The sequence below is a fragment of the Callorhinus ursinus genome, unplaced genomic scaffold (genome assembly GCF_003265705.2).
Source record: "Callorhinus ursinus isolate GAN/ISIS: 27379988/994484 unplaced genomic scaffold, GSC_fseal_2.0 scaffold25, whole genome shotgun sequence".
Classification (NCBI taxonomy): Eukaryota; Metazoa; Chordata; class Mammalia; order Carnivora; family Otariidae; genus Callorhinus; species Callorhinus ursinus.
The window spans coordinates 23,006,912-23,032,489 of record NW_027397087.1 but is presented as its reverse complement, the minus strand read 5'-3'; the positions used below and the strand labels follow the sequence as shown (position 1 = coordinate 23,032,489).

At 35.9% G+C, this 25,578-nt stretch overlaps 1 protein-coding gene across 14 annotated transcripts in view; it reads right to left on the bottom strand.

The window, feature by feature from the left end:
- TCF12 (transcription factor 12) overlaps positions 1 to 25,578 on the bottom strand; it is a 375,554-nt gene that overhangs the window by 25,056 nt on the left and 324,920 nt on the right. For 10 of the 14 annotated variants that reach the window (XM_025883884.2, XM_073877071.1, XM_025883883.2 and 7 more), the window contains 8 exons: positions 22,784 to 22,889; positions 21,603 to 21,742; positions 21,171 to 21,315; positions 20,775 to 20,839; positions 12,328 to 12,406; positions 5,216 to 5,289; positions 4,138 to 4,209; positions 3,181 to 3,387 (listed from right to left, as the gene is read on the bottom strand). In XM_025883884.2, coding sequence (XP_025739669.1) covers positions 3,181 to 3,387; positions 4,138 to 4,209; positions 5,216 to 5,289; positions 12,328 to 12,406; positions 20,775 to 20,839; positions 21,171 to 21,315; positions 21,603 to 21,742; positions 22,784 to 22,889 — 888 coding nt within the window. The remainder of the gene's footprint in view (positions 1 to 3,180; positions 3,388 to 4,137; positions 4,210 to 5,215; positions 5,290 to 12,327; positions 12,407 to 20,774; positions 20,840 to 21,170; positions 21,316 to 21,602; positions 21,743 to 22,783; positions 22,890 to 25,578) is intronic. The other 4 variants (XM_025883886.2, XM_025883885.2, XM_025883890.2 and 1 more) reach the window with 1 other exon arrangement.

The window sequence follows — 25,578 nt, the reverse complement described above, 5'->3', positions numbered from 1 at the left end:
TCTGGTCCTGGTGTTTTACAAATTAAGGAGATATTTTTTTGTAAACGAAGTTTTATTGGAACACACCCACACCCATTTGTTTTCATAATGTCTATGGCTGCTTTCATGTTACAATGTTAGAGTTAAGTAGTTGTGGTAGAGACCATATAGCCTGCAAAGCTGAAAATATTTACTATCTGGCCTTTTACAGAAATACGGTGGATTTCTCTTCTAAATACTAGGAGAGAAAGCAATATCATATTTAAAACCTGCAATTAGGATGGTGACCCACAGTAAATGCCCATGAGAACAAAAATTTTTTTGAATGTTCTGTGGAATTCCTGAAATGGTATTTATCAGAATAACTCTATTCTCTGCAGAAAATAAATGGAATGATGAAAATTACATATTTTAGAGAGAAGCTGACCTTACAAATTCTTTATATATATATATATATTTGAAGATTTTATTTATTTATTTGACAGAGAGAGAGAGAGACAGCAAGAGCAGGAACACAAGCAGGGGGAGTGGGAGAGGGAGAAGCAGACTCCCCACTGAGCAGGGAGCCTGAGGCGGGGCTCGATCCCGGGACCCTGGGATCATGACCCGAGTCAAAGGCAGATGCTCAACGGCCAAGCCACCTAGGCACCCTGACCTTACAAATTCTATATGGTGATACAGAATTGTTGGTAAACTGATATTTCTGTGGTTACTTCATAATTTTGGCCATGTAACCTCCATTTTCAGAAATCTTTAAAACAAATACTAATTTATGTGAATATAGAGGAAAAGTATAAAAATTACCAGAAAGTCAAACAGGACCAAAAAGGAAAAGTGATTCTAGAATGTAAAATTGTGTCATTTCTTAGTTGTCATCAGTTAGAATACAGAGGGGAAAGAGGGAATAACAAAAGCAGGAGGTTAATTCTTAAAGATGGCTGGCAATAGCTGTAAGGATATGTCCCCCCAAATCACATACCTTCCAATTATATGAAAAAAGTTGATTTCACACAGGTGGGTACTAGGCGTGTAAGCAGGGGGTTCCTGCACTGCTGATGTCCTCAGACATCGTAAGAGCCGCTAGGATAAGAACCTTCCTCAACAGGATGCCTAAGACTTAGGTAGGAGAATCACTGGCTTACTATGAGCTTCATTTCATTCTATCCTTAGATCTTTTTGCTGAAATTGAGAACTGAGGACTCACAGCTAAACTTCATTCCAGAAGGATGGGAGATGAACAGTGACTCACCTGACAGTTTCAGATTTTTTGTCAGTTACTTTTATATTTTGAGGGTAAGCCTGTCAGAAACATGTGGCCCCACCTCCACTACTGACTGTCTGGATGGGGTGGGTGCAGCAGATGACATCCGGCAGGTTTTCACCAGCTCCACGTCCTCCAGGACCTGGAGAGAGGACCTCGCTAGACATACGGAGCAACAGCATGGGCTCAGCTGCTGTAGCACTGCTGCTGCTGCTGCTCAGTCTAAGCCAGATGCACCCCCCGGACAGAAGACTTCTTTCTAGACTTTTTTTTTCCTTTTAAAAGAATATTTTTGGCAGCCTTTTTGCTGATGCTCTGAAGTAGGCAGCATATTCCTAGAGGATATAACGGAAGCTACTTTTTTAATTAAGTTTCAGGGCAGTATCTAATGAAACAGTTTTCTCTCCACAAGTCCTTCTAAAATGCACTAGATTTCTACATGGCTTTGTAGGACTGGATTTTAAAAAGTCTCTCTCCAACTCATACCCAAAGTTCATAAAAACAACCACCTGAAGACAGAAGTTCCACTTTATACAAACTCTACATTTAATTGGGAAGAGCCAGAGATGTATCAAATATTGTATAGGAGCAGTGAGCTATTAACAGGGAGGAATTAAAAGATGATTTTAAGAGGTGAAGGAATAACTTCAAATGTTGCCAGTTCAGACAAACTTGGGATTCAAATATATTGATTTTCAAGTCATTCTTCTGAATAAGGATAAGCAGTTATTTCAACAAAACAATAATTATTTGACATTCTACATTTATATTTACAACAAATGCTATCTTATTATACTGATATTATTTTATTATTACTACTAACAGTGATAATACCCCCCTATTTTCTATGACTTTCGTAATTTTAAATGTTTTCACATTTTATTAGCTTACCGAAAGCAACAAAAATTTAGAAGAAGCCCGAATTTCCAGATTTTCTGACATTGAAAAAAAAATCCCAAAACTGGTTGTTAAGATATGCAGGCATCTACTGTCACCTATGCTGCCGAAAACACTGTACTCAGGAAACTAGGCAGCCGTGTTTGATGTTTACTTAAGCTGCTCCAAAATGAATATAAATGGCTGTCTGACATGTGAATGTGAAAATGTGGAACCAATCCTATTTTATAGAACACAAGCCTTCAGCATTTGGGGCACCTAATTATTTCGATGATAGGTGAATTTTACCCTTGATCACATGGCTTACAGCTAGAAATCTGTTTCATAGGAGAATATTTCATAGCATGCAATAAATCCTAAAAACAATGCTATAAACACTCAAACATACGGCATCAGTTAAATAGCAGGTTCAAAAAGAGCTTCATTCCTTTAGAAGACAATCTGGATAAAAAATAACGTAGGACATACAACAGAATTTTTGATTTGCTGAGAAGTTTTACTTTTTTCTCTCTAAAGAATTATTATGTTTTTAAAAAGATGGATTGAATTATTTTATTCTCTTCAGAAATTAATTGAGCATTGTTTCCTTTAATTGTCACTTAAATTACAGCTATTCTTAAAACTACCCAATTTTTTCTTTATTTGGTAATAAAGCTTAAATTTGGACTGGTACAAATAATTTCACATTCCTTCTGCTTTTGAAGGCTGGTTCTGAATTATAATAAACAGCCTTTCTAGGCCAGACTCCTTGAAATTCAGTCTTGCTTTACTGTTTTTGCTCTTTATAGACTTCCTACCATTTCAAGGTAAAACTGTTCTGGCCACACATCTGGGAAAAAAAAAAAAATCTAAGTTTAGGCAAAATGATCTTGTAGAAAGCTTTAGCTCTTTGCACATGATCATAGCAGGACCAAAGCTCAGCCACTAACTCTGCCCAGTAAGTGTTTTAAAAAAGAAGGACCCTCTCTTCCAAAGATTTCATGAAAAACATTTAGGAATATAGGCTTTAGGGTATATTACAAAAGAGATGAGCACTATTTTACCATTGAAGCAGATCGACTGCTTGTAACAAGGCTTGATCCACCATAGTTTGAACTGAGGCTTCCAATTGATGCATTATGGGATGGTCCCAATAAACTGTGTATATCACTGTGACCAGCAGGTAAACTGGTGGACGGTCCCACAGCATGGTTCCGCAGCACATGGATAGCATCATCCAGTCTGTCTAAACGATCCTCCATTCGAGATTGCTATAGGGATTGAAAAAAGACATGGAGGTTACTGCTGGTATCTGTTAAATTATTAAACTGCTGTTTCCTACTTTGGGATATATGGAAGACAGCAAGTAAAATGTACTATCAAGTAACTTCAAAAGCAACTACCTGCACTACAATCAAGAATCAAAGAAAGGACATTTGTTGACTATGCATAATTAACACAGCTTCAGAAACAAATCACTGCTTCATTAAATCTATTTACCAATCTACCATGAGGTTATTTCTTTTAGCTTCCTGCAAAAGATGAAAGCTATTCTGCTGTGTCTGATAATTACAGGTGATAAAAAAAGATAACCTGGATTTTAATACCTATCTTTGAAATGCAAGCAATTTAGGGAAGGGTCCTCAAATCCATCAAGTTTAAGGTGTAATTTTGTTTTAAGTGAATAAAGCACACCTATCTGAAATGGTGAACACACCCAAATATGCTCTTTCACAAAACTGAGGGAATGATATTGTCTGTGGATACACACATGCCCCATACACAAACATATTAGAATTTTAAAAATCAAAAGCACATGCCAGTAGAGCTCTTTTAAAAGGAATCATTCTCAATAACATAAAAGAACAAAAGTCTATTCTTACATACTGTACAAAAACGAAATGGTCATTGTTTGATTTTAAAAGACTTTGGAGTCTGTACAGGCTTGAAGATTTTAAATGGATAATAGGAAGTATAATTAATTGAAACATAAAAAAGGCACCATCTAAAAGAAATAGTACCTCACAGACATCCTTTAAGAAGGACATTGCATCTTGCAAATGCTCGTGAAGTTGCTGCTCAACTCGATTTTTCTGGCAAAGTCAAGACAGAACAGGAGGCAAAGCACAGGTTAAGATTAACTCCAAAAGAGATGAGGAAATAGCTGATGTGCATGTCAGCATAACATGTTAGTAAAGTTAACACAGAGACCTGCAAGATCTACTTGTATTAAGGTATGAGAAGGCTGGGATTTAACAGCGAAGTTATAAGGTTAGCATCTAAACAGCACACATTGCTTATATTTGCTTGCAAAATATAAGAGAAGAAGACTTTCCTTTCAATTGTTCTGTTAGTCACAGAAAAAGAACTTTTCTGTTTGCAACCTGGACTTACTGAATGATAGCATGACTTAGCATTCCATTAAGTCACCCTTATTTTGTTTTTATAATACTTTGTAATTCTGTGGTAAGCACTGAAAAGCAACAGCAGTTAACATTCTACCACAAATTCTTCGCGCTCAATACCTAGACAGGCTCTTTTATTCTACTGCCTTAATCGTTTTGTTAAATAACATTTTTGCTTTTACAATGAACACAATACATTTTGTTAAAAAAGAAAACATGGGAAATAACACTTTTCATGACAAATATAATTGATATTACATTTTAAACTTTTAATGGAAATGTGATAAACCATATACAGAATAGTCACATGAGAAAGAGTAAAATATATAATTTTCCACTGCTCGACTAATTTTCTTGCTTTTACTTGGTCTCTGTGCCTTTTTATTTGTTTCCTCTTATATGTAAACATAAAAGTACAGAAGAATTGAACTCCAGATTTATCAAAGAAGCAAAAATCCCGTAACTCTATTTTAACACCAGTTGTCCTGAGACCAGAAGCCTGAGGTCCCAAAGAACAGATGGCAAAAGGCACACCCAATGTGTCTTATACTGTTAAACTACATCAGGCCATTTGTTAGCAAAGAATTCGTGTGTAATGCTATCCTACTGTTTTTTTCACTCAAGATTTACTGAAAAAATGCACTCCACACTATCAGATAAAAGTGACCTGTATATTCCCCTAAGAGGCTCTTACCAGGGAGTGGAGTGAGTTTTCATAGCTTGGGGATGAAGGAGCTTGCCCTCCAGCTCTGGGCCACTGACTGGTACCTGTTAAAAACAAAACAGAAAAGCACACATACATACATACCTTGGTTCACTCAATGATCTTGATAATGTTCTGAAAGAAAGGGTAACGATGTTCTGTGTACATGAACTTATGTAAGCATTTTTTGTTCAGCCTTCAGCATAGCCCAACACATTAAAAAAAATCCTTTTTCATTATTAATACAACAGTGTAGGGAGTTAAAAAAAAGAAAAAATATACTTTAAAAAATAACTACTTTTTAAAAATTTGTATTAGTTATTATTAAGTATTTCTATTACTTTGTAACAAAAAAAGCAGAAACAGACCCATGAATATAGAGAACTGGTGGTTGGCAGAGGGGAGGGGGAGTGGGGGGAAGGAAAAAGTGGGTGAAGGAGTGGGAAGGTACAGGCTTCCAGTTATGGAATGAATAACTCATGGGATGAAAGGTACAGCATAGAGAATCTAGTCAATGATACTGTAATAGCATTGTATAGTGACAGGGGGCAGCTATACTCATGGTGAGCACAGCACAACATACAGAGTTGCTGAGTCACTATGCTGTACACCTGAAATTAATGTAACATTGTATGTTAACTGTACTTCAAAAAACAAAACAAAAACAAAAACTACTTTTATGTTTGCATATTCTTCAGACTTTGTCCATAAGCACACATTATCTTGAGAAAATGTACTTAAAATACACGTAATTTAAAATTCTGTTCCCTCCCCCATGGCTTTACACAGTCTTTATGATAATGTTATTAATGATTATGTTAATATTCACCTGATTCTCTAGATCATAATTTACTTAACCACCATTATTACCTCCCTATTGGATGTTTTGGTTGCTTTCAGTTAGCTATCACGAATAGTATCTAAATATTACTATATTGTGAATGGTAAATATTGTTATTTTCTTTTTGGGAACACGTCTTGAGGATAAACAGCATTTCTTTCTTTCTTTTTTTAACTGGAGCCCAACATGGGCCTTGAACTCATGACCCTGCGATCAAGACCTGAGCTGAGGGGCGCCTCGGTGGCTCAGTCGTTAGGCGTCTGCCTTCGACTCAGGTCATGATCCCAGGGTCCTGAAATCAAGCCCCACATCAGGCTCCCTGCTCTACAGGAGGCCTGCTTCTCCCTCTCCCACTGTGTCTCCCTCTGTCAAATAAATAAACAAAATCTTAAAAAAAAAAACCCAAAAACCTGAGCTGAAATCAAGAGTTAGATGCTTAACTGACTGAGCCACCCACGCACCCCAGGGATAAATAGCATTTCTGAATTAAAAGGTATAAATATATTTATGATCCTTAATTCACAAAGCCAAATTGTTTTCTAAAGTGTCTTATTTTTATAAATTATACACAAATGAACCAATTTCAAATGACTGCAAATACATTTACGATTATCTATTAAACACTTTCCCAATATAATTTACACCAAAACACATTATTTAATTTGGAAAATATCATTATGAAAGTTGTTAAATGTTGTTTACCCTTCAACTTTAGAAAAGTAAACATAAAGAGAAAAAAAGTTCATAGTAGAAAAAAGAAAAAAGAAAAAAACTATAAAAAAAATGGAAATGTTAACCCATCCATGCGTTGGGGAGAATGCAGTGTTTATTTTTTTTATTATTTATTTATTTATTTATTATTTTTTTTGGAATGCAGTGTTTAAATGGTCATGCCAAAATAGCTTAAAAAATTGATCAAAAATCCTATTTCATGACTGTGCATTTGGAAATAAATTATTTACAGAAAATAACGAAAACCATTCAATTAAATACATATTATTGTTTTTTATAAAAGCTTCAGTGACAACCTGAGTTATATTAGAAATCCGAAGTTGGAGAACTCGAAGGTTTACTTAATTTGTCTCATTTACTGCTAAATGAAGTTTTAACCTACGATCCACCAAGCCTGTTGTTGCAGATTATTTGCTATATTTAGGAAACATTGAAAACTTATGATAAATAGTAACTATTATAGTTCACTTTAGTTGAATAACCTGGTAATTGCATCCCCATCAATCATATATTTTGCAGTTGAAAAGTTGGATACATAGATTCTTAACCTGATTGTTTTCACAATTATATGCACACTGTCATGATTACATAGAAGAAATTTAGACACTAATATTGTAAGAAAAAACGTGTTAATATACTTTATCAGCTAACAATTTTTTTTGACTTGTAAGCAATCACAATATTTTGAGGGCCATTAAAGGTTTCCTGCTAAACATACAAAGGTAATCCTAATTCAACTACACAAATTATGGACGATCTAAAATTGCGCATTGAAACAGAAGCTTGTGAACTAAATTTATATAACAAGTAGAATTCAGCAACCAGAGAAACCCAGTAACTGACTATATGAAAAATTCACATAAACAGTATTTCTGTTCAGCCCACACTCTACCACTGATTTTAATGCATTAGTGTGTTCCAAGCACTGATGTAGAACTAGGAATTTTATGTGAATAAGAGGCTACTCATAATCCATTTTGAAAAAGACCCCAAATTACTTTGAAAGTAGTTTCTTTTAATGTTTACAATATTTTATTTTCAGACATTTTGCTCCATTTTTCCCATTTCCCTTTGGATGATCAGCCTGTAACAGGACCCTAATCATCAAATTATTTAATCTTTATGGGATAGTAATACAAGTTTTATGTTTAAACACCTCAGGATTGTTAGCAAAACAGGCAATTTTTGTGGTTCTTCAACTAGTTTAGTGTTGAGGAATGAGATGTACAATGAATTACTTAGGTAAGAAATCACCTACACTCATTATTTTTTGATAGTGATATGAAGAAGCCATGCTAACGTCTATATCCAAAATGTAATTCATTAAACTGGAAAAATACACACTCAAACCTGTTTTGTTTTTATTATAGATTGGGCTGCCCCATTATGACATATTTGGTTAAAACAGAATACTAACATGCTTAAATCACTGATACCTGTTTGAACTTCATAGAAATGTCAAATTATAGTTCATGGACAGAGCTCCTTGTACCCCAGTTAGTCCTTTCAAAAATTCATGCTTTTAGTCACAAAGGGGATGACTGGATAGAGTTAGTTCAGTAGAAGTCAATCCTATAGCTGATGTTGGCATCTCTCTCTCCAGCTTGTAATCATCAACTGTAGCATTATTACACAAATATGGAAGAGAAAAGGGTATTTCCTGCCTTCCTTCCCTGTCACCTGATATCTAGTGTAGAAATACCTACACTAGAGGTAGGGGCTTACCCTCACCTTCTATTAGATAAGCACAAGCTTTCAACTGTTTTTGTAGTTAACAATTTCTACAAACACCTGGGCCTTTTAGGGATCACCCCAAAGAGCTAGCTCTTATTCAAGGACTGTAATAAACTTACCTATTAAAATTTAATGACCGTTTCCAAAAAACAAGCTAGCTAGGTGATTAGGAGAACTGAATTATTTGGCTAGAAAATGTGGACAGGCTTTCTTTGATCACTAAATCCAAAATCCACCTAGTGTTTCTGACCTGCTCTCATTCTGAGTGGAACTTAGAGTTAACTGGTTAATAAATTTAGAGACTAGATACCAACATATTGAATGGCTGAAAGAAATTCTTAGGACCATTTATCACGCATTTTCTTATTTTGTTAGTTGCTTTCCCTTGTAATCTCACCTTAAACTCAAACTTTCATGAGATCCCTTGTACTTTGAAAAAGTTGGAAAATCCTTAATGTAGCACTGAGTGCTTTGCTTTCCATAATTTGGCTCTTGCCAACCTTTCCATCTTAGTGCTTCACACTTCCATACGTGAAGAGTTCATAATCAGTCATCCCCATGACTCTGGATGGAGAAGTCATGTGCTTTCTTGCATCTGGATCTTTGTTACACTGTTCCCTTTAGACCCAGACTCCTTCTCCTCCTTTTAAAGTCCTGCTCTCTTCATGAAGTTTATCCCGATCACTCTAGCTTAGAGTGAATTCTGATGGCTGTACTTTTATGTGTGTTTATCTTTTATTTTCTCAGCTAAACTGAACACCTGCTGAAATCAGATAAATGCCTAATACCAGGCACACTGACAGATGATAAAAATAAATATCTCATTGATTAAACTAGCCAAAACTAAGGAATCTTTTCTTCCTTCTCTTTTCTTCCTATTTCTACTGTAAATGTTCTCAAGATTGCTACTGAGCACTGCAATTATTAAACCTTTATTTATATTCCAGAAGGAGGTAAAGAAAGGCAAAACATGGTTTTGCTTGTCTGCTTCCGAAGTTCCCTTAATAAACACACCCTTTTAAATACTTGTGTCCTTTCCCGAATGGCAACTGTAATAGACATAGTCATCTCTTCTACCTTGCTGCTGGAGCCCTGATTTTGTTCAGAAGGCAGGTGGGGTATCTATCCTTTGCTGGTGTGAACCAGAAAAGAGTAACTCTATTCTTAGCCTTTGGGGTAAATCCTGATGCCTAACATAAACATGGTGGTCCCATTTCTGTTGTGAACAGGTGTGTAAGGGGCCCAATGCTGGCCAAGGACTCATGAGAGCCAATCTGTTGAAGAAGCTTCTGAAAAAGATTCTTAAAATACAAGGAAAAGATGGTCCTTTTTCTTCTCCTGAACACTGTTTTGTCCACATATGGTACCTCGAACTGCTGAACTTGCCACCAGCCTGAGGAAGAACTGCAAAGTAGTAGAGCAGGAGCTCTGACATACTAGGGTCCAGGAACTTGCCCTGCTATGGGCTTCTTGTCGTTCAGGATCAGCAATTCCCTCATTATTCAATTAAAGCCAGTCAAGACAAGAGTCTCTCTTCGTTTCAGCCTACAGCATCCTGATGGATACAATATCACCATCTCAGAAGTTCCTCATAAGCACACTCTAGGCAGAAACATATGTTCTTGGCCTGAAAAGTTCCTAAGGAAAATAAGTGGAATTTAAACAAGAATGGTGGTTGCCTTAGAAGATGCCTATGTGGCTCCTGACCTGTTTATGTCTCCTCAAAGGCCTGGGCCAGTCTGACTGATGCTGAGGCATAGAGAATAGGACAAGTGTAGAGAGCACACAGTGGGGTAGAATTTTTTACTCTAGATAACAGGCCACTGCAATACAAGGTACCAAATTACTTTCGCATATTATAATAGAAGCTCTGGTTTGCTCCATCTTTTTCATTTTTCCTTCACCTCTGAATAATTTATCACATTGTGCTTTCCTTTTTCCTTCTCCCTTTACATTTCTGCCAATTTAGGGTGTGTAGTATATGTATGTGTGTGGTGACAGGATGGAAATACTAGATACAGGAGATGGGAGAGATGCACTTGCATAAAATCAGTCTCTGATGTGCTGTTTCAGTAGGAATATATGAAAGAAAGAATTTTTCTTCGATTATGACTGCTGAATTGAAAAAGAAGCCTATTAATACCTTCATTATACACTTTAACAGACCATAGATTTTCATTAATGAGCTGAATTAAAGGGGGGGGGAAGGTATCACCTATTAAACATCAATTAAGATGGAGGAGGAAATGTGAGATTTTACTTTGGACCATTATTTTTTGAAAAATGTCTAAGTCTCTGATTCTCCATTTTAGTGAAATCCCCTCATAAATACTGAACTCCTCTGCTGCCTGACTTCCTACCCAGTATTAATAAAAACCAAAGGACACTTTTACAGCGCACTGGGCAGAGGAGGCGAGGAGGTGGGAACACACAGTAAGGACAGATATTCTCATCTGATGAGAAAGGGAAACAGGCTGTGGCAAAAATGACACTGATAGCTTTAGTAAAACTGTGCCAGAAGGGTGAGCAGGGTTAAAGTTACATCATTCTTCCTGTAATTTCAGCTCTCTGTTAAATAACAACTTTAAGTCAATGGGTCTTTCATAGTCCTGTCTATGTGGGGAACAGCTGTTCAACTTGTACTTGACAGCTGAAGCCACGGGGTCTGAGAGAGTGGCTGAGCCCACTAAGAGCCGAAAGCAGCTGCCAGCGGTTCAGTCCATCACCCTACACCGGAGTGCTTCTTAGCGGAGGCCCAGAGCCAAGGCACTACGCACAGGTGACAGTCAGGGCCCTGATACACCAGAAGCCTTCAACAAGGCAAAAAGGTTTAACAACAACAAGAAAGCCACATGGACTTACTTAATGACTTGATCAGAAAAAGAGAATCAATGCTGAGGTCAACTGCTGGAGGAGTAAGGCAATTTTTACCCAGCTGCCTAATGTCTTTTCCTCACAACTAATATATTTCTTCTTCAGCATGTTTTTTTTTCTCAAACACTGCTCAGAAAAATATAATTCAAGTTTTAAAATTATAGCTTAATAAATATTAAGCACTTCCCTATAATTTTTTTCCTTCTAATTTACAATATTTACAATAAGTGTATCTCAGCAAATTTACAATTCCTATTTACAATAATAATTGTACCTCAACAAATTTATACTATAGGATAGCAACTGGAACTTGTTACAGCAAATGTGGAAAAAAACAGGAAAAAATAAAACAAATCTGAACCCGCTTCTCTAACTCACTAACAATATTCATCCACATTGACAGAAACTTCCTTAGCAAAAAGCTACACTATTCCCAAGAATTTATATATATATATGAAATAATAACTTAGTGGACCTAAAAATAAAGACAAACTAGTAGAAACTTACTCACTTCTAAGTCTTATACATGGTACATGGAAAAGGCAGAGAACAAGGAAGAAAGAAGTTACATGTTCTTCTAAATAGGGTATTCTGTTTACTTTCTATGTTACCTTACCAAAAATTTTGAATTATCTCCTTCTATTTTGCTTTCATCCCAATTGTCTAACCTCATTTTTGTCCTGTTATAACAACCGTTCTTAGAAATTATACCAAATTAAGAATTGGAAAAGAATAATTCAAAACTAGTAAATATTTTAATATTGAAAATGAACAAGAGGAAGGCTCTGTTTACATATTTTCTCAAAATTCAGATGATTTTTCATGAATTTTTACTAGATTTTATTGGAAAATAAACAAAGTTCAAATATTTCAAAGCAGCCCAATACACGTTTTTAAGTCAATAGATAAAACCGAAGCCTACCTGTGAGAGGTGAGGGTGATCCAACTGGTGTTGACGGATTTGATGGAAAACTACTGCTGGTATGGTCAGGAGAATAAATCTAACCAGAAAACAAAGTATATATTTATCAATATGTGACAACAACAAAAATAGAAATCCATTTGCATGGAGTTATTTTTATAATCTAAGTTGCCACCCCTAAAACTCAAGAGTGAAAAACTGGTTTCATCAATTTAGGACTATTCCATTACATGAAGGCTATATATAGTTTTAAAGCTAGGATTAAAAAGTATCTTATATATTCTCAGGGCACCTACCTGGCTCAATCAGTAGAGCATGTGACTCTCATGAGTTTGAGCCCCATACTGGACACAGAGACTACTTAAAAAAAAAGTATATATATTCTAATAATGAGAGGAATAAAATAGATCCTATTTCTTTACTATTCCAGTTAAAAATTATTAAGGTTTCTGTTAGAACAAAAAAGAGAAGTGACTATGAATTAACACATCTAATAAACAATTTTTCTTGGGGCGCCTGGGTGGCTCAGTTGGTTAGGCATCTGCCTTTGGCTCAGGTCATGATCAGGGTCCTGGGATCGAACCCCGCATCGGGCTCCCTGCTCAGTGGAGAGTCTGCTTCCCCCTCTCCCTCTGCTGCTCCCCCTGCTGTGTGCTCTCTGTGTCAAATAAATAAATAAAATCTTAAAAAAAAACTCAACAATCTTTCTTAAATATACCATCCAAATAAGTGATATTCATTAAAAATAATTATCTCAGGAAACTATTGTCTTTTGACAATAGTCTTTAAAAACATTTTTAGGGCGCCTCCTGCATTGGGCTCCCTGCTCAGCAGGGAGCCTGCTTCTCCCTCTCCCTCTGCCTGTTGCTCCCCCTGCGTGTGCGCGCGCTGTCAAAAAAAGAAAAAAAATGTTTTAAAAGCCAAAGAAGAAAAATTTTTAAATACTCTTTATTTCTTACTTAAAAGGTTCTCAGTTTGATCAACTACATTTTTCCCAAATTTAGCTCCAAATGATGTATCATATAAAACTGAACTTGCTCCCAAAGGGTATCTTGTCACCCTTGAGGAAAGTGGAAGAAACCCTAAAAGCCCTTCAGAAAATGTTCCCAAAATGATTTGTGAATTTCACCTCCTAAGAGGTCCACTTCATTCATTCATTCATTCATTCATTGAGAGAAAGCATGCGTGCATGAACTGGGCAGGGGGGGAGGGGCAGAGGGAGAGAGAGAATCTTAAGCAGGCTCCACGCCCAGCACAGAGCCCCATGTGGGATTGACGTGGGCTTGATCTCACCACCCTGAGATCATGACCTGAACTGAAATCAAGAATTAGATGCTTAACCCATTGAGTAACCCAGGAGCCCCAAGGGGATCCACTTTAAAACATGTGGATGCATAAATTTTGGTATTTTGGCTAAAAGTTTTGTTGCAATATATTGTATTTATTTCATATTGCTAAAAAATAGTGACAGAGAATAGTGACAAGTTTACTTAACTAACCATTAAATATTTTAAAAGTCTCTTTAATCCAAGTACTAAGAGTCCCTAGGAAGTTTTCTCTAGGAAATTCTATTTCTATTCTATAATAAGCATAATAAACCATCTTCACATCTTAGCACTTAACTTAGGGCAGACAAATCAACTTATGTGGATGAACTGTGGTCAAGCATTTTAAAAAGGAAAATGACTTGTGGGTGAAAGGAGTCATCCAATAGAAATACCCTTGTTCTGAATAAGCTTAGAGCTCTAATGAATTTAAAGAGTCTCAAATTATGGCAAACAAGGGGGTCTCAGCATTGGTTTTAAAGACAACATAATATGCTTGAAAAAGCCAGATACTGGGACAGGCTCATGAAAGACAAAATTCCACAAGTCATAATCATTAAACACAACAGCTTTTATTTTTCAAAAAGAAGAAAGCACTAATTGAATTGCAAGCAGCCAGAAAACCTATTTTCCTTTGACTACAAATGGATATACCTACCTCAAAGAAAATACACCAATTTGTATAATGTTACTAAATTCTAATTGTAAATGCCTTTAATCACCAACTCTCTCCAAACAGCCAGATCTAGAAGTTGTATATTCAAGTTAAAAAGCCATTTTGGGAAAGCAAAACTATGGAGACTTCAAAAAATGTTATGGAAGGACTAGAAACAGGGAGGGTAGTATGTCGTATTAAGATCAATACTGTTGGTCTTAAAGTTGTTACCTTGTAAAAAATCAGGATGCACATGTAAAAATTAGCTAAAGGTCACATTTTTAGGAATAACTGATGCTAACTTTTATGAAATATGTCTTAACTATAACATTGGTAAGGGAGGGAAGAGTTGATAACATTGAGGGTGGGTGGATGAGCAGTGAGAAGTTTCAGTTTCATGCAAAACTTTGATTATCATCAAATAGACCAACTCGCTGTAAAGGTCACCAACGTGAAAGCATTGGAGAAACAGCACTGCCTCTCTGTCATACCCTGCTGGTTTTGTCATGTTTCTTCATAGTGTTTACATTGATCCTTAACTGTCTAAATTTGTTTAGTTGTTTTATATCTGTCTCTTAACTTTTCTTGCAGTAAAATGTATGCTCCAGGACAGCTAGGACTTTGTCTTATTCAGACAAAATCTGAATTATACAGGATTTGCAGTAGCTTCAGATTCTACAACAGGGCTGGTAAATATATACTTGTTGAAAGAATGAATGATTATTATCCTTGCGAGAAGTAAGGATTATATCACTGGATGTAATACTTAGGCTCTGTTTCTCTTTCATGCTTCCAGTTTCTTAACGTAGGTTTCTCTCAGAGCTCTAGTCTCGGTTTTCTTTTCTATCAACCGGTGTTTTATCCCTTGGTAATATCATTTCTGAAAGTATCAACTATGACACCTCTGTGAGTGACATTTCTATGCTCATACTGGTTGCTGGACTTCTCCATCTGGACATACTCTTTCACTTCAAGCTCAATATGCCAAGCCAAACTTTGCATCACTGCCCCAAGCTTCCTACCCTTCCCATCTCTACCCTTCTGTTTCCTCTACTTCGGCACCAGCATCCTCATGGTCACCAAATTCACTCTCTCTCCCCACCCCTTCTTCCCCCGCTCCACCCTTCCCACCACAGACTCCAATACCTGTAATTCTCTATGTTTCTGGGATAGGAACACATCTTTCTCACCAGTGTGACACTACTTTAAACCTTTAGTAGAACTTATGGAGGAATTATTTAAGTCGTTATATTTCTAGTTACTCCCTGCTCTTTTTACCCCATATATAATTGCCTGAGCTTTTGTCCCCAACCAGTTTTAAACAGTCAAACCCCATGCAGTACTTCCTGTTGCCTACTAAATAGAACAGAATGACATTTGATGTCTTCCATAATCTGGTCACAAAAATAAGCTTTTTACCTTATAACCTACATATAAACATTATGTACCCAATAATGCAAAAAAAGATGTATTTTTTTTCATTTTCTGAACATAGCTTATCCTTTCAAAATGCCTATTTCTTAATTTCTCCCTGATGGAATTCTACAACACATGATAGCCCAGCTCAAATGTCACCTCCTCATTTACACTCATCTTCACCTCCTTTATACTCTTAGAATAATTATACTTTTCTTGAGTCTTTTACTTCACAGTATATTCTACATGATCATTTTTTGTATACCTGTCATATCTTCTCTCCTTGACTGTAAGCTCTTTGAAGGCAGAGACCTTATAATGTTCTACACTGAATCCATCATTGCCTATCACTGTCTTATACAAGTAGGTGCTGAATATTTATTTAAAAAAAAACTGGAGTAACTAAACTGCACTTGAAATCTGCTACAGCTACTTTTCAGTAAAAAGCAAGACTCAGTAGATGGTAGTATTTCTTAGTATTTATGTAATGGGGTTCAGTAACAGAAATACCAAAGAGGGTTAAAAGCTCTTGTTATAAAGGTGAATTCATTTACAAATCGGTTTTATGGTATAAGCTTTGAGAACAATGATATGGTGATGTTCCACTAATATTTCTGAGAATTAGTGTTTATGTATTAAGCTGTCCATACCACACTGTTAGGCAGGTGTGAGTTTTTGAGGGTATAAATAGACTATCAAGACAATCAAATGAGGGCTTAAAAAAAATCACTGTAAAAACACATATCAAATATAAAATGTATCAAGTGTAAAAATATATAATTTTGGTGTTTTCTTCAAAAACAGCTTCTCCGTTTGTATAATAAAAGGCATTTTCTCCACTCACCCATCACATCGTCTAGTTCTCCTTTGCCCTAAATTAAAGTGATGACAGACAGAATTGTTATTAATACCCTTCCTGAACTGACAGATAGCCTGGCAAATTATAGGACTTTTCTTGTCCCTTCTACTTTCATAGAAAAGAGTGGGTATGTGGGGGATGCCTGGGTGGCTCAGTCAGTTAAGCGTTTGCCTTTGGCTCAGGTCATGATCCCAGGGTTCTGGGATGGAGTCCCATATTGGGCTCCCTGCTCAGTGGGAAGCCTGCTTCTCCCTCTGCCTGCCGCTCCCCTCTGCTTGTGCGCTCTCTGACAAATAAAATCTTTAAAAAAAAGAATGGGTATGTGGGAGAGGAGGAGCAACACAACATTATAAAAACAGGGTAATACAGCCTTTTAGATCACATATCATTTCATTAAACTCACCTCTGTATGTTTATTCTATCACCAAATCACATACAAGTTAAACTTATTCTATGAGAAATTGTCGTTACTTTAAGAAATGCTAAAATTAGACTTTACTTGACAAAGAGCATTCTAAATCAGGATTTCATTACTTCTTATACGTTCTGACCTTAAAGAACTACACTGATGTTTGAAAGAAAAAGAAAAGTCAGTTGCTTAAAAAATGGGGATGGGAGCGATTTAGAATGTAAAGCATAAACACAAAGTAAGAACTCATTCTGCATGCAGTCCATGGTCCTCATACTGTTAAATGACCAATGATGAATAACCCCCAATACCTTCTGCCAGGCTTAAACGGTAATATGCCTCATTTTACTGCAACAAATGAGGCTCCTCCTCCTATCAGTCATGGTCCATTCCAATCAGCAGGGTGCCAATAAGCCAGAAGCTAATGAAAAGGACCTCAGACAAAAAAGAAACAATGAAGGGCTCCCAAGCCCAACCTTGGAACTGTGAGCCCAATTTTTTAAACACTACAGTGCACATTTCAGTTAATCTTTATTATGCTAATGTTATTGAGTCTAAGGAACAAAGAAACTTATTTCATGAATTACTTTTAAACGTCAACTTCCCTGAATTTTCTTTTCTTTTGTTAGAGACTACTGACCATTTAACTATCCAGATTAACACACACACACACACACACACACACGCACGCACACACACACACACACACACACACACACTCTCTCTCTCTCTCCCCCCCCCCTTTGCTCGGAGGTAGAAATCAAAACATAAATTATCACAAAGAAGTCTGATATAATCAACAAAGTTAAACAGTCCTCTTGTTTGATCTCCTCTAAATTAAAGACCAAGTGTTTTGATATGGTATTAGGCACTGAAATAAACCAGATGTTTCTTCCTCTACATAACTCTCCACGGGCACAATCTTAAAGGGTTATTGTCTGGCAAATGTTCAGGGAAACACATTAGAAATGGCACGAATACCCAGATTTTCCTTTCCTTCTATCTTCCCTAGTTTATTATCTAAACTAATGCATAATCCACAGGGCTTTGGGAACTTTGTGTAAATACTTTCATGTACAATTCTCTTTCTAGCTATCCTGAGATTAAGACCACAATTATCCCGGCTTAAACCTAAAATAAAGGAACCTTTGCAAATGCATTATCTGGCCTTACATGTTTAATCACAGTATTCTGTGTGCTCTTTAATACCTAAAGAACAAAGGTTGTACCCTGTGATGTTTCACACATGAAAGATCTTCTAAGACATGTATCAGACTACTGGGGAGCTAGAAATAACTTCTAATGACAATAGCATAGTGTTTTCTCCATCTAAAACTAGATGCTCTATTAAAAATGTTATATTCTAAAGAACTTAAAATTTCAAAATACCCACGGTCACCATTTCCAAAGATCTGTAATACCTGACATAAAATTCTGATATGAATGTTAGACTCTCAAATGTAATCCTCAGAAAATTCCTTCTCCTCATTGCTTCTAATCCTTCCTACTCCCCATGTAATGTTTTTGTTTTTCAGTACAATCTGTGAGCGCTAAAGTGAATGTGAGTCGGTAATGGAAGTTAGAGAAAGAATGTGCTTTGGGGAGGTGTCTGGTGGGGAGGGGGCAGCAGATGGGTTGAAGGAAGGGATTTCAAGTGTGTAGACTATGGCATGCAGTGATGGAGCAGATGGAATGCATCACCGTCAGCTATGACAGAAGTGATTTATGGAATGACCTGGCTGCTCCTGCCTAGTAACAACACAGGATGACAGAGCTGAGTTTCCATGACAACCAAAGCCCACCCACTAACTAGATTAAACATTCTTCCCTGGCTTCCACTCATGGAGAATTTGGATTTTTTTTCCCCCCCTAGTGCCAACTGGTTTGGTTACTACGCTGGTCATAATATGGGAAACAGTCAACTATAAGAAGGGTAACTGAAAGGGAGCTTGAAGGACAACCACTGAGAACATCACAAATTTTTGTCTGCCTACCTGCCAAGGTTCCTTTACAGAAGTTTTCCTTGCATAAAATAAACAAAAGACTTTTGAGAAAAAAGCCCCCAAAATGCAGTTTGTATTTTTTAAAGTTGACTAGAATTGAAAGTTCAACGTTGTTTGTCCTCCTACATGTGAAATATCTGCTACTGGATTTTTTCAGAATCAAGAGAAAATACGGTAAGCCAGTCAAATTCCTGGGAGACACTCAGATTTAATATTATAGAATAATTTTATTTCTAAGCAGGTAGTTTTCATCAGGTGGGAGTAAGTCCAGAAAATGTAGGACCACTTCCTTTAATCCTCATCAACATCCTGTAAAACCGCAGTCACTGTAGCATTTCTCTTTCTGGAGAAACAGTAGTGAAGATAGTTGGTTCTTACCAGGTTCTTACCTAATATATATGCGCTTTACCCTTCCTAGCTTGGTGATCCCTAGGACAAACTACTTAATCTTTCTGAGCTGAAGTTACTTAACCTTTTAAACTTTAGTTCCTCATCTGTAATGTGAGGATAATAATGCCAACCTCACAGGGTTTTCTAGAGGATTAAATGAAACAAAGCACGTAAATGCTTAGTGTAATACCCAGTACCTAGTAAACATTCAAATTATAGCTGATATTCTTATGGGCTTTGTTCTTATCTTCACTATTTTTGTCATATGATGTGAGACTGAATTCAACAAGCATTTACTGAGCTCTATCTCTTGTGGTACCACCATGTGGTAGATGAGTTTGCCTTGGCTTTATTTCTCAAAGAACTTGTACTGGGATGCAGAGAAAGGTTTATTTACAGAAACTATATACAAAGAGGTTTATCTCCTAAATGTTCAATGGCTGCTTCCTCTACTCACACGTTAAGTGGTCTGCCTTCCCCAGGAACAGCAGTAAATGTGTCTGATAAAGTTAACTGCACTTCATAGAAAGTGTAAGACAACTCTGTGGGAATTCTGAGAGGCATACCATTCAAGGAGAAAAAAAGAAAAAGAAAAAGCCTAAGGAGAAAATTCAGAAAGTACAAAGCAGAAGTGCCTTTTTTAAACAATGAGATTTGGAGTCTTTGTGAATTACTGGTAAATGCTCTCCCAAAAGAATTCTGAAAGAAGGGATTTCAGTTTTAATGTTTTAAGGATCAGTTACTAAAACAATCATTGCTTTGTCATTAATGTCCTGATATGATATAAATTAGCTGCTCAAGAAAATACTATGGGATTCCTTCAAATCAGTTTTACTCATGTTAGCATGAATTCTTCAATGAATCTGGATTTTTTAGGGGAAGACTCTATTTCTTGAATGAATCAGTTGCAGATGATTATTTTTCCTTTTAAAAAATATGTAAAATGCTTTCTGTCTTAGAAAAATTTCTTATGAAGGCACTTTCTTCTGTGGACCAGAAGAATAACGGAGTTTTCTTGGTTCCATTTGACTTACTTAAATGGGCAACTCATTAAGTATGTATTTAAAACTAATAAATAGATTTAACAATGAATCTCAATAATTTCTGCTTTAGATCTAAAAATCCCCAAATTTCTCTTCTTTCTATGTCTGTTCCATTAAGTCAAAGACATATTTAAATTGAAGTTAGAAGGACAGGTCTTGTGGGGATGGGGTGGCAAGGTGTTCTGAGTTATTTTAAGGGCAATAAGAATCAATACACGCTGAGAATAGTTCTAATGGAGATATGAAGTTGATTGTTTTGTAACTACACCCCTTAACTATGACACGTCCACAAAACAGAATCAGCAGTGTAAAATTCATTCAGCAGAATAGGTAAAATCAATACTCACAGATGCCAAAGCCTTTCCAAGTGCATCACCTGTCTGTGAGCTTCCAGCAGCAGTCCCTCTGGTTCCTGAATATTTCAGGTAGAAAACAAATCAAGAATTTTAGCAGGCAGGATGCTTTTTTTTTTTTTTTTTTTTTTTTAGCATTCTGCCGTGATTTCAAAGGTGTTCTCTATCATTATCTCACCCACTGCAGCAAATATTGTGTATGTGTTACACTTAATAAGCTAAGTTAAAGATAGGTTCGGTACCAGTTTCTACATTAATGAAAATTAAAAAGTTTTTCTTCCTTTCTTTCACTTTAAAACTCAATACTCAAAAATATATTGAAAGATGTGAGGTTCATTGAAAATCCCCAATGTAGGTTTTAGGGAGTTCTGCCAACCCAAGAAAGCTCACCTAGAATGCTATCTGATCCATTGATGGGAGGAGTGTGTGAGGCAGCAACATAAGGCGAATTGCTGGTACTGCCACGATGGAAGCTAGACATTGGTGGGAGACTCGTGTTTATGTCTGTTGGTGAAACTGAGTGTGGAGGATAGCTCTAGAGAAAGAGGGAAAGAGACATGATCTATTAAATACATTTTCTGAATAATATGCACATATAACTGGACAACTACTATAACAGGTCAGAAAGAACATTACAAGTTAGCAGCTGAAGAGCACTACTACTGTCATTTACTTTTTTAAAAGGCATGCTAAATGCAGTGAGCCTAGAAGTATTTCAAATGTCACAAGTTTTGGCAGAATCAAATCTTACACTTGCAATCCAAAGAGAAACACAAGTGAGGACCAAGTGCTGCTGCACCCTAGCCATGTGTTAGAGCCTACCAAGCGGTCATGTGAATGAAGGCTGCCGTAACTACTGGACTGAGACATGTGGGAAGTGGAGGTCCCCAGAATTCCACCAAAACCAGGCTGGCTCATCCCATTTGATGAACTCCAAAGGTCAGAAGAATTGTGGGTCCCATCTAAGACGAAAAGAGAAATATAAAATTGTCCTTAGCTAAAATTTTTTATTTTGATGATGCCGTAAGAATTCAAAAGGATACCCTCCAGATACTTTTCCCCCCTCCCCTTTCCAACCCAGTCTTCTATCTAGTTTTCTTCCCTCAATTACTGTAAAAAAGAGGGAATAAAGCTCTAAAAAGTTGGAGGGGGAAAAAAAGTAATCCAAACTGCAGTAGGTAGGTTGTTATAAAAATCCTTGGAAGATTTAAATTCTTATCAAAGAGGATAATAAAAATCTCAAATTTGAGGATGGGTTGGATTTAATTTTGGTTAAATGGTATAACCATAAATATACCAAAAAATTCTTTATAACAAGCAATGTACATTATATCAAACATTCTGAAACTGTGGAATAAAGAAGTTTCTCTAATAGTAAACGTAAGTAATTGATAATGACTATATTATAGTCAGCCTTCAAATGAAATGTGTTAGCAATGACTTCACTCACCAGTGTAAAGTCAAGGAAGAGTTTATGTAGTGATTTATTGCTCCCATAGTATATGCTTTCCATAGTCCAAAACCATAGGAGACCAAATAAAAATTATTTGCTAGACATGAATTAAAGGAAATGCAACACTTTTCCTCTCTTAAGTCTTATTCTGTTCTTTGATTTTCACTCTTTATTTATATTGATCATTCTAGGGGTGATAAGAGTCTGTAATTTATATAAGAAACTAGAGTTGTTAATATCCTTCATTTGTTTAAATTCTAAAATGAGAAAGAGCAGCTCTACTCATTTTTCTCAACTGAAGTCCCTTTTAAGTTTGATCAGTACTAGATGGGACACTCTAGTGGTTTGTTGGATAGTCCAACTATATTGCAATCAGCAATAAATAGCATTAGAAATTTTAGACCTAAATTTTAATTTATTTTGACCAAAAATACCTAAAAATAATAAATGAATTCCTGTGTAGGTTTTCTCCTTCCTCACAATCTTAAAATATTAGCTAATACACAATAGATAACTGCTGTAGGATTGACAACTATTTGGCAATACTTACCTTGCATAAAGAAAGTGCTAGCAAACATACTGGTTGGTGGTTTGGGAGATGGATAACTAGGAGATTCACGGTTGAAATCATCTGAATTTGGGGATGGTGCATATACCTTAAAAATTAGACAGGAAATTTAATTAAAATGTAAATGACTATCATATATATCACTTATGTAAAATAAGTGTTACATTTCATAAAGGGCCTAAAAAGTCCTAGCTAATATCTATAAAGAGCTGCCACAAATCCAAAGAATCTAAATCCACATATATAAATCTAACTTGGTTACTATCTACATATTTGTTTTTAGCTGATTACTTGAGAAAAATACTACTCCAAATATCCCATAATGCATCTTTGTGTGACAATTACACCAGGTGGTTGAATAAAGTCATAAATGTTGACTTTGCTTACAAAACACAAATCCATATAGGCTCATGATTCAAAATGTGGTAGTGGAAACAGTGTCTTTTGAATACAGCATGAAATAAATTTTTGGTTCCTAAGATTCATTCTTTTCACTGTTACAAGATTTATTGAAATCAAAACAAGTTAGATTAAAGGTTACTATACTTTGTTATTATTAAACGATAACCATAAAAGGCACACTGCAAGTTTTCAGAAACTTGCTTAACTTAGTAGGGTTAGCAAAATTAAAACCAAATTCTGCTGAGGGGTTCTAATTTCAAGTAAACTTTTAAGTCTGGCACAGCTTTAAGAAAAATCTTATTTAGGGGTGCCTGGGTGGCTCAGTCAGTTGAGAGTCTGACTCCCGGTTTCACTTAGGTCATGATCTCAGAATCATGGGATCAAGCCCAGCGCTGGGCTCTGCACTAAGTGCAGAGTTTGCTTGAGATTCTCTCTCTCCTCCCTCTGTCCCTCCCCCTACTCCTGTGAGTGGGCATGTTCTCTCTCTCTCTAAAATAAAATAAATAAAATCTTAAAAAAAGAAAAATCTCATTTAATTTGTCAGAGCAGTATTAATTTCCTTTGGTAAACCCTTGCTTCAGATAAGCAAACTATGAACATTTTGAATTGGCAAATAGCCAACATTGCCATTTCTCTGTAAAACTAAATGGGTAGTTAAATAACCTTAATAATCAAAACATGATAAAACCATTCTCATGATGATTACTACAGTCAAGAAGGAAAACAAATAAACAATTAAGGTGATGCACACTCTGTAAAAGCAAAAGTAAACCAAGGGTCAGGAAGAATGGAAAGGTGTCCTATTGTGAACAGTGTAGGAAACATATTTCTTTTGTTTAGTTAGATAAGGGTACATCCATTAAATGTCATTCCAAATAAAAATCCTAAGTATTCACTTAAGTGAAAGAAAGTAGCTACCTTTTTAAATTTATGGGAGCATGTGTAAAATATCATACACATATTTTTGGCATAAGCATAGAAAATTTCTGGGATCACACATAAGAAACTTAGTGGTTACACCTCTGGACTTAGAATTGGGAGGGAAGACATTTACTTTATGTCCTTCCACATAGTCTGGTATTTTATCCTGAGTATATCTATGCACTAATAAAAAAGTTGAGGAAGCAAACACTGAAATTAAAATGTGCGCCAAAATTTTATTTACATAAACTATCATTTATATTCATTTATTCTTCCTCTGAGGCATTAACTAACTATAAAGACTCTTGACAAATTACCTAAGCTTCCAAGACTCAATTTCCTCATTGGTAAGATGGTGCTAACAGTACTTGCATTAGGGGGTTGATGGGAAAATCAGATGAGATAATACATATACAATGCTTAGCATGGTAAGCCCTAAGTATTAGCTAATAGTATCTCAATCATCTTTCTGTCATTCTTGTAGAAGCCGTTATTCTACAAAATATTGCCCTTGTTCAGTTCCTGAATGCTGTTCTTACAGTTTTTGTCTGCATAATCCTACTTATAAATATAACTCATTCTAAATAAAAGATTGAAAAGTCTATTTTTACTTTTCTTGCTAGTCGGTTTCATACCAGCACAGGTGTTTCTTTTCAATGGATGACATTTTAGGTTAGTTTCCTCTCCCATCCCAGAGGTAAAGACTACACACACCTGTGGTGCCTGAGAAGTTTGAGACAAGATGGATTCCTAAGAACTACCTAGAAAGACTGTAGATAAAGGAATATGGCAGATAAAATGTGTTTTCTTCCCCATTACAGATATTAAATGTATTTTTCTAGTTTAGTGCTATTACATAAGATAGTGTCACAGTGAAATAATTGGGTATATACAAATGTGTTTGGAATGCTGATGGGCAGGAAAAGTTTTCAGGAAAGGAATTTTGCACTTTTTTCTTTTAATCAAGTGTCAGTATCTAAACTTAGCCACAGCTAGATGTCCTCTGTCCCCTTTACAAAGATTTTTCCAAACTAGGCTGAAACTACAATGAAGAATAAAGTAAATCCAAAGACCCAGCAAGAAAATACATATGAGAATAAAATTTAGAAGACAGCATTAGAACATATGCTTCTTGTCACAAATGCTTATTTTATTTACTATATACACCATCACTTGATCTCAAAGTATGAAATACAAAATTCTCTAATTCTATCCAGGTTATAGATTGAAATAGTATGTAAGCCTCCAACTTATGAAAAAAATTCCAGTTTTGATGTGTCATCTCACACACACAAAAATCTACATAATTTGTCAATTTAAATTATAATTTGTCCATTTATATTTATTTATCCTTATTCCCAATTCAATTCACTGTATTCCATACACTTACACTTTAAAAAATTCTAAATGTTTGCAATTATAAAAGCAATTAAAGGATAAATCTGGCTGTACTG